This window comes from Urocampus carinirostris, chromosome 11 (genome assembly GCF_059441175.1).
Source record: "Urocampus carinirostris isolate Australia breed hairy pipefish chromosome 11, RoL_Ucar_1.0, whole genome shotgun sequence".
NCBI lineage: Eukaryota > Metazoa > Chordata > Actinopteri > Syngnathiformes > Syngnathidae > Urocampus > Urocampus carinirostris.
Window position 1 is genome coordinate 42,535 of NC_142359.1, and position 13,833 is coordinate 56,367.

Sequence of the window (13,833 nt, forward strand, 5' to 3'; positions counted from 1 at the left end):
ACCCTAACCCTCTAACCCTAACCCTCTAACCCTAACCCTCTAACCCTAACCCCTAACCCTTAACCCTAATGGACTAAACGAACGCAGGTAAGACACACAAAAAAACGCTATATTTTCCTGTATGGCGAGTGCTAAAAAATTGGTTTCCCAAGGACCCCCAGAAAAATTTTTTGGGGGGACCTTGGGAAAGCAATATTGTTTCAAAAACCTAACTAAAGCCAGAGCCTCCAGGAAATATTAGCAGCAAAAATTGATTTACAAACAACAACATAACTAAAATAAACGGGATATACCAAATTAAAAGGAAAATAGACAAATTCCACTGTGAAAAGGTAGGAAAAACAAAATTCCCACCCACCGAAGTAAGGGCCAGAGCCATTAAAGCCACAAAAGAATGAAAAGAAAAGCGAATCGACGACTGCAGTAATGAGTCGTTAAAGCTGACCGCCAAAAAAACAATAGCTTCACCCCCTCACTAAACGAGGAGGGGGATGCCAGGTGAGGATTCCGAACCCATTTGGCCACACCTCCACCGACACTATTTAAGAGGACTACACAAACATTTTAACTCATTTCACTTGAAAAAGGCTTAGTTTAGCCGAAACGTTGTGAACTAACTAATTTGGAAGACAGAAAAGAGAGGAAGAACCTTTCGTCGACGCAAAGGGAACCTCCTGCTGCCTATTCCTTAAAAAAAACAGGAACACTTGGACTACCAGGACAAGAAAAGAAGCGGACGCAAGAACAAGGGAGGCTATTACTTAGTGGTGGATACCTTACGGTGACAACTCAAGCCACGAAGTACTAGCCCAGGTAAGTAAAAGCATTATTATAATACCAATTCAAAATACCTCAAAGTATTGGACGAGACCGGGCACAAGAACAAGGGAGATTTCTTTGTGGTGAGAACCTAACAGGATCAACCGAGCTACAAAGGGACAACTCGGGTAAGTAAAAACATTATTATAACACCAATTCTCTTTCAGACAACGCCAACGTCCAACCACACTCTTAACACTAAACACACATCAAGATTACACTACGCACAAACACATAGAAACCTCACTTGCACAAACATAAACATTATGGCAACCTTCACGGAAACCGCGAAAATCCTATTTCGCATTATCCAAACCTTACACCACTTGCAGAATATTACATCATCGGGGGCCAAAACTTCACCACCAGCCAGCCTCCAAAGAAAAATGCAGGAACTAGCCACCCTAATTAAACCAGCGTCCCCCACAGAAGAGACCATGATGAAAATACAAGGAAATGCTGTTAACTGGCTACAGACTTGCATGCAAATCCTCGAAGAACACTACCTGGATAATCTGAAAAGTCTCAACGGGAAACTGGAGGGTATCCGGCTAACCAACTGGCTGGAGGCATTTGAAGTGGCAACTAGATGGGCTAGAAAAAAGTTGGGCAAACGATTACATCACTCAACAGTAGAAATCGCACTAGAAACGGCCACCGGGTGTCTGGAAGCTAGAGGAGGCACAACTCCAATCTCGCAACCCGAGGACCCCTTAACAGCTTTCCACAACACCAACAGATTTACAGCCCTAACAGACCAGAACGAGTGGCCCCCACTGAATGGGACAAACGAACGCGAGGGGACGAGGACAAGAGGGAGTCCCCGGGGACGCCCGAGATCACCAAGAACAGCAACAAGTCGGAACCAGGACCAGGTAAGTAAAGACAATTTTAACCACACTATCTCACCTTCAGACAGATCCTGCGGTCGCCCTCGGGGACCTTTGCTGAGGGAGACAACCAACAGTCCCCTTCGGTGGCCTTCATCTAGTGGGACGGACGAACACGAGGAGATGAGGACAACGGGGAGGCCCAGGGGGTCCCCAAAGCCAGGAGGAACACCAACGGCTCAGAACCAGACTCAGGTAAGTGGAGACAATTTTGACCACACTGTCTCTCCTTTGGACAGATCCTGCGATCTCCCTCGGGGACCTCCACTGAGGGAGACACCCGAGCCCGAGGGAACAAGGATGGCAGGGAGTCCCACGAGACCCTCGGAACCACAGGAAACACCACCGAGACGGGAGAGTGGGGGAGGAGAAGGAACCTCTGGGCAACAATACTACAGAGGCCCCGAACCACTTCCACAAAGACCACGGAGACCCACACGAACCTCCAATCGTGTCTCTACGACCCTAACCCCAACCACGCCTAACCGCAGTCACAGCTACTTTCACCCAAACAGACATCCAAGAACACCTCGGAAGATTCAAGAATGGACACTCACAGCTGTGAAACCAAATCTAATTTTGGGAGACTCCAATCTCTCGAGAATCGAATCCTACTCCAGAGAGGACATCCAAGTTGACAGCTATCCCGGGGCAACTTTTTACCACATGGCACATCTTCTAGAGAAAACTCCACGGAATTACAAGGTACAAAGGGTCATCTTGTCCGTTGGAGTAAACAACAGGGAACAACAGCCCAAGAAGACAGCTGTCAAACAACTCCAAATGATGGTGAAAAATACCAAAGCCACCTTCCCAGCAGCTGAAATCTGGATACCGCTGATCAACTACTCACAGCGACTAGAAGACCTCCATAAACACAACCTGGAGGAAATCAATGACCACATCTCGAGAAACATGCCATTCCTCCCAAAACTCCCGGAGCGCGACTTCCACACCACCGAAGACGGGATCCACTGGACAGGTGAGACAGCGGACAAGATGTTGGAACACTGGTTTCACAATTTAAACTAGACATCCCCACGAACCCAAATAGGGAGGGGTATAAGAACATCATTCTACTAGCTCAGAATTTCACACCTACAGAAAACCAGATTAGTGTACTCGAGAAGGGCTTATCGTTCGTCCCCACTGTGGACGTCCGAAAGAGACAAAAGGAGATTTTGAGAGGGGAACTACACGAATTCCACCGAAAGCTTAAATTAGCAGCCTTTTTCAACAGGTCAGAAGATTTAGAACAAAGACATTTCATACCAAAGTCTAATTGGGAACCGAGCAACAATCAAATCCCTAACATAATAACACAAATAATTAACGATAATCAAAGCCTAATTGACACACTTAACCCGCAGTCCCACAGAGACAAGGATAACCTTAGCAGAGGAGAATGTGAAGCCCTCTTTCAATTAGCTAACAACAAACAGATAGTTATTAAACCAGCGGACAAGGGTAGTGCAATAGTTATCCTAGACAGAACACAATATATATATGAAGCACACAGACAATTAAACAATACGTCACATTATAAGAAATTAACAAAACCAATATACCCAGAAACAGCCCAGAAAATAGAAGATATCCTACAAACACTTCTAGAAAATGAATATATAACTAAAAAACAAAAACGCTACCTAATAGGGGAAGAGGAAGCCAGACCCCGTAGATTTTACCTGCTACCTAAAATACACAAATCACCACTAACGTGGACTATTCCGTATGAAGTGCCGACAGGAAGACCTATCGTCTCAGACTGTGGCAGCGAATCCTACAGGATCGCCGAATACATAGACCACTTTCTCACTCCACTAGCCACAAAACATAATAGCTACATTAAAGATACATATGATTTCGTAAACAAAATAAAACAGATTAAAATAACGCAGGAAACAATCTTATTTACCATAGACATAGATAGCCTCTACACAAACATAAACACGGTCGCAGGGTTAACAGCAGTAAAGCGCTGGATGGAAAAATACCCGGACGACAAACGCCCAGACACAGTACTAATACAACTCTTAGAAATTAACCTCACTAGGAACGACTTTGAATTCAACAAGGAATTCTACTTACAGATCAGTGGCACAGCCATGGGTAAAAAGTTTGCACCTGCCTATGCTGACATTTACATGGCGCATTGGGAGGAAACAGCTTTTGAAAAATGCGACAAACTACCCACCAATTATTTTAGGTACTTAGATGACATTTGGGGAACGTGGACACATAGCAAAGAAGAATTTCAAAAATTCATAGAAATGCTCAACACACACCATAGTACAATTACGGTCAAACACTCCACAAATGACCACCAGATAGATTTTCTAGACACAACTACTTATAAGGGACCCTCATTCACTCAAACACAAACTTTAGACACAAAGGTCTTCTTTAAAGACACAGACACACATGCACTCTTACACAAAAACAGCCTTCATCCAAAGCACACCTACAGAGGCTTAATAAAATCACAGTTGCTCAGATTCCACAGAATCTGCTCGCAACGTACGGACTTTGAAAAGGCCACCCAAACCCTTTTCAAGGCACTGCGACCAAGAGGATACTCAAGGTCCTTCCTCAGACAAGTCCGTAAAACATTTTTAACCACAGGGCTACGAGACACGCAGAAAATCATTCCGCTAATTACCACGTACTCAGAATTTAGCCAAATTGCTAATAGAAAAATTAGACAAAATATCAATCAGACACTACAGAACACAGGCATAATTCAAGATTACAAAATCATCCCAGCCTTTAAAAGGAACAAAAACCTCAAAGATTACTTAGTAAAAAGCAAACTACCTGAAATTAACACAATACAAACACAGGCGCCCACATTTTACAAACAAGCCACCACAGTTAGGAACACCATTACAAAAACAAACTACCTGATTAAACAAAGAATCACTCCTACCACAGAAAACTGTATTTATGTCATAAAATGTAAACACTGTGACATTAAATATGTAGGAGAGACAGGAAATTCTATCAGATGTAGACTAGCACAACACATTTACAACATTAGGAACCTTAGACAAATTAATACACATCTTGTTGCACACTTCATTCATCATGGGATACAAGCTTTAGAAATATCGGGCCTTCAAACAAATAGCAATTGGACACAAAAAGAAAGACGCTTAGCAGAAAAAGACTGGATAAAAAAACTAAACACTCTCTTTCCTAATGGACTAAACGAACGCAGGTAAGACACACAAAAAAACACTATATTTTCCTGTATGGCGAGTGCTAAAAAATTGGTTTCCCGGGGACCCCCAGAAAAAATTTATTTTGGGGGACCTTGGGAAAGCAATATTGTTTCAAAAACCTAACCCTAACCCTAACTTTCTAACCCTAACCCTAACCCTCTAACTCTAACCCTAACCCTCTAACTCTAACCCTAACCCTCTAACCCTAACCCTCTAACCCTAACCCTCTAACCCTAACCCTCTAACCCTAACCCTCTAACCCTAACCCTCTAACCCTAACCCTCTAACCCTAACCCTCTAACCCTAACCCTCTAACCCTAACCCTCTAACCCTAACCCCTAACCCTTAACCCTAATGGACTAAACGAACGCAGGTAAGACACACAAAAAAACGCTATATTTTCCTGTATGGCGAGTGCTAAAAAATTGGTTTCCCAAGGACCCCCAGAAAAATTTTTTGGGGGGACCTTGGGAAAGCAATATTGTTTCAAAAACCTAACCCTAACCCTAACCCTAACCCTAACCCTAACCCTAACCCTAACCCTAACCCTAACCCTAACCCTAACCCTAACCCTAACCCTAAGCGATGCAAATAACCAACTGGCGCGAGGCCTTCGAGGTGGCAACTAGATGGGCGAAGAAAAAGTTCGGGAGACGGTTGCATCCTCTCACAGTACAAAGGGCACAAGAAACGGTCATCTGGAGTCTGGGAGACGGAGGAGACACAACTCCAACCTTGCAATCGGAGGACCCCTTGACATCTTTTCACACCACCAACAGATTCGCAGCCCTAACAGATTCGCCACCACCCCCACCTACAAAACCAAAAATCAACACCAGGACAACTCAGAACCAGAACCAGGTAAGTACAGAAAATATTAACGACACCATCTCTCCTTTAGAAGAATCCCTCAGTCCCCTTCAGTGGCCCTCACTGAATGAGACAAACGGACGCGAGGGGACGAGGACAACAGGGAGTCCCAGGGGGCTCCCTAAACAACGAAGAACAACAACAACGCGGAACCAGGACCAGGTAAGTATAAACAACTTTAACCACACTATCTCTCCTCCAGACAGATCCTGGGGTCTCCCTCGGGGACCTTCGCTGAGGGAGACACCCAACAGTCCCCTTCAGGGAACTTCACTGAGTGAGACAGACAAACGCAGGGACAGATCCTGCGGTCTCCCTCGGAGACCTTCGCTTGGAGAAACACCCAACAGTCCCCTTCAGTGGCCTCCACTGAAGGAGACAAACGAACGCGAAGGGACGAGGACAACAGGAAGTCCCAGGGGGCTCCCTAGACCACAAAGAACAACAACTCAGGACCAGGACCAGGTAAGTTCAAATAATTTTAACCACACTATCTCTCCTTTAGACAGATCCTGCGGTCCCCCTCGGGGACCTTCGCCGAAGGAGACACCCAGGCCCAAGGGGACGAGGACGGCAGGGAGTCCCACGGGGCCCCCTGAACCACAGGGAACACCACCGAGACGGGAAAATGGAAGGGGAGAAGAAACCTCTGGACGACAGGACAACAGAGGTCCCAAGCCACTTCCACAAAGACCACAGAGGCCCACGCGAACCTCCAATCCTGTCTCCAGAGATGACCCGGACCCAAGACCTAACCTTAAGCCTACCCCAAACCCTAACCCTAACCCTAACCCTACACCCAACCCCAGCCACAGCCCCTTTCACCCAAACAGACATCCCAGAACACCCCGGAAAATTCAACAATGGACACTTACAGCGGTCAAACCAAATATAATCTTGGGAGATTCCAATCTCTCGAGGATAGAATCTTACTCCAGAGAGGACGTCCAGATCGACAGCTACCCCGGAGCAACGTTTTACCACATGGCACATCTTCTAGAAAAAACTCCACGAAACGACAAGGTACAGAGGGTCATTCTGTCGGTTGGAATAAACAACAGGGAGCAACAACCTAAGAAGACAGCTGTGAAACAACTCCAGATGATGGTGAAAAACACCAAGGCCACCTTCCCAGCAGCTGAAATCTGGATACCGCTGATCAACTACTCACAGCAACTAGAAGACCCCCATAAACTCAACCTGGAGGAAATCAATGACCACATCTCCAGGAACATGCCAAGCCTACCAAAACTCCCAGAACAGGACTTCCACACCACCGGAGACGGGATCCACTGGACAGGTGAGACAGCAGACAAGATGTTAAAACACTGGCTACACAATTTAAACTAAACACCCCCACAAACCCAAATAGGGAGGGGTATAAGAACATCATCCTACTAGCTCAGAACTTCACACCTACACAAAATCAGATTAGTCTACTAGAAAAAGGCTTATCGTTTGTCCCCACGGTAAATATTCGTAAGAAACAAAAGGAAATCCTAAGAGGAGAAATCCAAGATTTCCACCGAAAGCTTAAATTAGCAGCCTTCTTTGACAGGTCAGAAGATTCGGAACAAAAACATTTCATACCAAAATCTGATTGGGAACCAAGAAACAACCAAATCCCTAACATAATAACACAAGTAATTGAGGAGAACCAAAGCCTAATTAACACATTAAACCCGCAGTCTCACAGAGACAAAGATAACCTTAGCAGAGGAGAATGTGAAGCCCTCTTTCAATTAGCTAACAACAAACAGATAGTTATTAAACCAGCGGACAAGGGTAGTGCAATAGTTATCCTAGACAGAACACAATATATATATGAAGCACACAGACAATTAAACAATACGTCACATTATAAGAAATTAACAAAACCAATATACCCAGAAACAGCCCAGAAAATAGAAGATATCCTACAAACACTTCTAGAAAATGAAGATATAACTAAAAAACAAAAACGCTACCTAATAGGGGAAGAGGAAGCCAGACCCCGTAGATTTTACCTGCTACCTAAAATACACAAATCACCACTAACGTGGACTATTCCGTATGAAGTGCCGACAGGAAGACCTATTGTGTCAGACTGTGGCAGCGAATCCTACAGGATCGCGGAATACATAGACCACTTCCTCACTCCACTATCCACAAAACATAATAGCTACATTAAAGATACATATGATTTTGTAAACAAAATAAAACAGATTAAAATAACGCAGGAAACAATCTTATTTACCATAGACATAGATAGCCTCTACACAAACATTAACACGGTCGCAGGGTTGACAGCAGTAAAGCGCTGGATGGAAAAATACCCGGACGACAAACGCCCAGACACAGAACTAATACAACTCCTAGAAATTAACCTCACTAGGAACGACTTTGAATTCAACAAGGAATTCTACTTACAGATCAGTGGTACAGCCATGGGCAAAAAATTTGCACCTGCCTATGCTAACATCTACATGGCACATTGGGAGGAGACAGCTTTTGAAAAATGCGACAAACTACCCACCAATTATTTTAGGTACTTAGATGACATTTGGGGAACGTGGACACATAGCAAAGAGGAATTTCAACAATGGATAGAAATCCTCAACACACACCATAGTACAATTACGGTCAAACACTCCACAAATGACCACCAGATAGATTTTCTAGACACAACTACTTATAAGGGACCCTCATTCACCCAAACACAAACTTTAGACACAAAGGTCTTCTTTAAAGACACAGACACACATGCACTCTTACACAAAAACAGCCTTCATCCAAAGCACACCTACAGAGGCTTAATAAAATCACAGTTGCTCAGGTACCACAGAATCTGCTCGCAACGTACGGACTTTGAAAAGGCCACCCAAACCCTGTTCAAGGCACTGGGACCGAGAGGATACTCTAGATCGTTCCTCAGGCAAGTCCGTAAAACATTTTTAACCACAGGGCAACGGGACACACAAAAAATTATCCCTCTAATAAGTACGTACTCAGAATTTAGCCAAAATGCTAATAGAAAAATTAGACAAAATGTAAACCAGACACTACAGAACACAGACATAATCCAAGATTACAAAATCATCTCAGCCTTTAAAAGAAACAAAAACCTAAAAGACTACCTAGTAAAAAGTAAATTACCAGAAATCAACATAACACAAACGCAGGGCCCCACATTCTACAAACAAGCCACCACAGTTAGGAACACCGTCACCAACACAAACTACCTAATTAAACAAACAATCACACCTACTACGGAAAACTGTATATATGTCATAAAGTGTAAACGCTGTGACATTAAATATGTAGGGGAGACGGGGAATTCTATCAGATGTAGATTAGCACAACACATTTACAACATTAGGAATATTAGACAAAATAATACACATCTTGTCGCCCACTTCATTCAACATGGACTACAGGCTTTAGAAATATGGGGCCTGCAAACAAATAGCAATTGGAATCAAAAGGAAAGACGCAGGGCAGAAAGACACTGGATAGAAAGACTTAACACTCTTTTCCCAGATGGACTAAACGAACGCAGGTGAGAAACGCTCCAGCTTCCATGATGGCCAGTGCAGAGACTTGGTTTCCCAAGGACCTCCCAAAAATTTTCGGGGGGACCTTGAGAAATCAAGATTGCTTCCTAACCCTAACCCTAACCCTAACCCCTAACCCTAACCCTAACCCTAACCCTAACCCTAACCCTAACCCTAACCCTAACCCTAACCCTAACCCTCTAACCCTAACCCTCTAACCCTAACCCTCTAACCCTAACCCTCTAACCCTAACCCTCTAACCCTAACCCTCTAACCCTAACCCTCTAACCCTAACCCTCTAACCCTAACCCTCTAACCCTAACACCCTCTAACCCTAACACCCTAAGCCTAACACCCTAACACCCTCTAACCCTAACACCCTAAGCCTAACACCCTAACCCTAACCCTAACACCCTAACACCCTAACACCCTAACCCTAACACCCTAACCCTAACCCTAACACCCTAACACCCTAACCCTAACACCCTAACCCTAACCCTAACCCTCTAACCCTCTAACCCTCTAACCCTCTAACCCTCTAACCCTCTAACCCTCTAACCCTCTAACCCTCTAACCCTAACCCTAACCCTAACACTGTGACATTAAATATGTAGGAGAGACAGGAAATTCTATCAGATGTAGACTAGCACAACACATTTACAACATTAGGAACCTTAGACAAATTAATACACATCTTGTTGCACACTTCATTCATCATGGGATACAAGCTTTAGAAATATCGGGCCTTCAAACAAATAGCAATTGGACACAAAAAGAAAGACGCTTAGCAGAAAAAGACTGGATAAAAAAACTAAACACTCTCTTTCCTAACGGACTAAACGAACGCAGGTAAGACACACAAAAAAACACTATATTTTCCTGTATGGCGAGTGCTAAAAAATTGGTTTCCCGGGGACCCCCAGAAAAAAATTTTTTTGGGGGACCTTGGGAAAGCAATATTGTTTCAAAAACCTAACCCTAACCCTAACTTTCTAACCCTAACCCTAACCCTCTAACTCTAACCCTAACCCTCTAACTCTAACCCTCTAACCCTAACCCTCTAACCCTAACCCTCTAACCCTAACCCTCTAACCCTAACCCTCTAACCCTAACCCCTAACCCTTAACCCTAATGGACTAAACGAACGCAGGTAAGACACACAAAAAAACGCTATATTTTCCTGTATGGCGAGTGCTAAAAAATTGGTTTCCCAAGGACCCCCAGAAAAATTTTTTTTGGGGGACCTTGGGAAAGCAATATTGTTTCAAAAACCTAACCCTAACCCTAACCCTAACCCTAACCCTAACCCTAACCCCCCACAAACCCAAATAGGGAGGGGTATAAGAACATCATTCTACTAGCTCAGAACTTCACACCTACACAAAATCAGATTAGTCTACTAGAAAAAGGCTTATCGTTTGTCCCCACGGTAAATATTCGTAAGAAACAAAAGGAAATTCTGAGAGGAGAAATCCAAGATTTCCACCGAAAGCTTAAATTAGCGGCCTTCTTCAACAGGTCAGAAGATTCGGAACAAAAACATTTCATACCAAAATCTGATTGGGAACCAAGAAACAACCAAATCCCTAACATAATAACACAAGTGATTGAGGATAACCAAAGCCTAATTAACACATTAAACCCGCAGTCTCACAGAGACAAAGATAACCTTAGCAGAGGAGAATGTGAAGCCCTCTTTCAATTAGCTAACAACAAACAGATAGTTATTAAACCAGCGGACAAGGGTAGTGCAATAGTTATCCTAGACAGAACACAATATATATATGAAGCACACAGACAATTAAACAATACGTCACATTATAAGAAATTAACAAAACCAATATATCCAGAAACAGCCCAGAAAATAGAAGATATCCTACAAACACTTCTAGAAAATGAATATATAACTAAAAAACAAAAACGCTACCTAATAGGGGAAGAGGAAGCCAGGCCCCGTAGATTTTACCTGCTACCTAAAATACACAAATCACCACTAACGTGGACTATTCCGTATGAAGTGCCGACAGGAAGACCTATCGTCTCAGACTGTGGCAGCGAATCCTACAGGATCGCGGAGTACATAGACCACTTTCTCACTCCACTATCCACAAAACATAATAGCTACATTAAAGATACATATGATTTCGTAAACAAAATAAAACAGATTAAAATAACGCAGGAAACAATCTTATTTACCATAGACATAGATAGCCTCTACACAAACATAAACACGGTCGCAGGGTTAACAGCAGTAAAGCGCTGGATGGAAAAATACCTGGACGACAAACGCCCAGACACAGTACTAATACAACTCCTAGAAATTAACCTCACTAGGAACGACTTTGAATTCAACAAGGAATTCTACTTACAGATCAGTGGCACAGCCATGGGTAAAAAGTTTGCACCTGCCTATGCTGACATTTACATGGCGCATTGGGAGGAAACAGCTTTTGAAAAATGCGACAAACTACCCACCAATTATTTTAGGTACTTAGATGACATTTGGGGAACGTGGACACATAGCAAAGAAGAATTTCAAAAATTCATAGAAATGCTCAACACACACCATAGTACAATTACGGTCAAACACTCCACAAATGACCACCAGATAGATTTTCTAGACACAACTACTTATAAGGGACCCTCATTCACTCAAACACAAACTTTAGACACAAAGGTCTTCTTTAAAGACACAGACACACATGCACTCTTACACAAAAACAGCCTTCATCCAAAGCACACCTACAGAGGCTTAATAAAATCACAGTTGCTCAGATTCCACAGAATCTGCTCGCAACGTACGGACTTTGAAAAGGCCACCCAAACCCTTTTCAAGGCACTGCGACCAAGAGGATACTCAAGGTCCTTCCTCAGACAAGTCCGTAAAACATTTTTAACCACAGGGCTACGAGACACGCAGAAAATCATTCCGCTAATTACCACGTACTCAGAATTTAGCCAAATTGCTAATAGAAAAATTAGACAAAATATCAATCAGACACTACAGAACACAGGCATAATTCAAGATTACAAAATCATCCCAGCCTTTAAAAGGAACAAAAACCTCAAAGATTACTTAGTAAAAAGCAAACTACCTGAAATTAACACAATACAAACACAGGCGCCCACATTTTACAAACAAGCCACCACAGTTAGGAACACCATTACAAAAACAAACTACCTGATTAAACAAAGAATCACTCCTACCACAGAAAACTGTATTTATGTCATAAAATGTAAACACTGTGACATTAAATATATAGGAGAGACAGGAAATTCTATCAGATGTAGACTAGCACAACACATTTACAACATTAGGAACCTTAGACAAATTAATACACATCTTGTTGCACACTTCATTCATCATGGGATACAAGCTTTAGAAATATCGGGCCTTCAAACAAATAGCAATTGGACACAAAAAGAAAGACGCTTAGCAGAAAAAGACTGGATAAAAAAACTAAACACTCTCTTTCCTAACGGACTAAACGAACGCAGGTAAGACACACAAAAAAACACTATATTTTCCTGTATGGCGAGTGCTAAAAAATTGGTTTCCCGGGGACCCCCAGAAAAAAATTTTTTTGGGGGACCTTGGGAAAGCAATATTGTTTCAAAAACCTAACCCTAACCCTCTAACCCTAACCCTAACCCTCTAACTCTAACCCTAACCCTCTAACCCTAACCCTAACCCTCTAACTCTAACCCTAACCCTCTAACCCTAACCCTCTAACCCTAACCCTCTAACCCTAACCCTCTAAACCCTAAACCCTAACCCAGACCTGGGCAAATTACGGCCCGCGGGCCACATCCGGCCCTTTGTACGTCCCTGTCCGGCCCGCGTAGGACCAATTATACACCATAAAAAAAAAAATAAACTTTTATTTTGAAATTTTATTTTGACTACATATACACGTCATAGACGTAGCGCCTTCACGCGCGTATACACTTGAGTGAGTGAAGGTGATACTGTTCGCCAGGGTACCCTTCAAGATGTCGGCACACCCCAAGAAAAGAAAAGTTGATAACGAATGCCGTGTTTTCAACAAGACATGGACTGCCAAATATTTCTTTACAGAAATTAAAGGTAAAGCAGTGTGCTTAGTCTGTGGTACACAGGTTGCTGTGTTTAAAGAATATAATTTGAGTCGCCACTACACGACCAAGCATGAAGATGAATACAGAAACCTGTCTGGTGAAGAGCGTGCAAGAAAGTCTGATGCATTGCTAGCAAAACTACAAACCCAACAAGGTTTTTTCACTAAACTTCACACTTCCAGAGATGCAGCCGTCAGGACAAGTTATGTAATTTCTCATAAAATCGCCAGAAAAAGTAAGGCATTTTCCGACGGAGAGTTCATTAAGGAGTGTTTATTGGACTCTGCTGAGCTGATATGCCCAGAAAAAAAGGGCGCGTTTGAGAACGTTTCACTCTCCCGACGCACTGTAACGAGGCGGATTGAGGACATCGCGGGAAATTTAGAGCTTCAGTTGAAG

The 13,833-nt window shown here is 43.1% G+C and overlaps 1 protein-coding gene across 1 annotated transcript; it reads left to right on the top strand.

Annotated features, from left to right (window-relative positions):
• Window positions 1–3,864: 3,864 nt before the first annotated feature.
• On the top strand, window positions 3,865–4,984 carry LOC148356105 (uncharacterized). Its single transcript, XM_088348006.1, has one exon. The coding sequence runs from the start codon at window positions 3,983–3,985 to the stop codon at window positions 4,931–4,933; it is 951 nt and encodes a 316-aa protein (XP_088204132.1). The 5' UTR covers window positions 3,865–3,982; the 3' UTR covers window positions 4,934–4,984.
• Window positions 4,985–13,833: the final 8,849 nt, after the last annotated feature.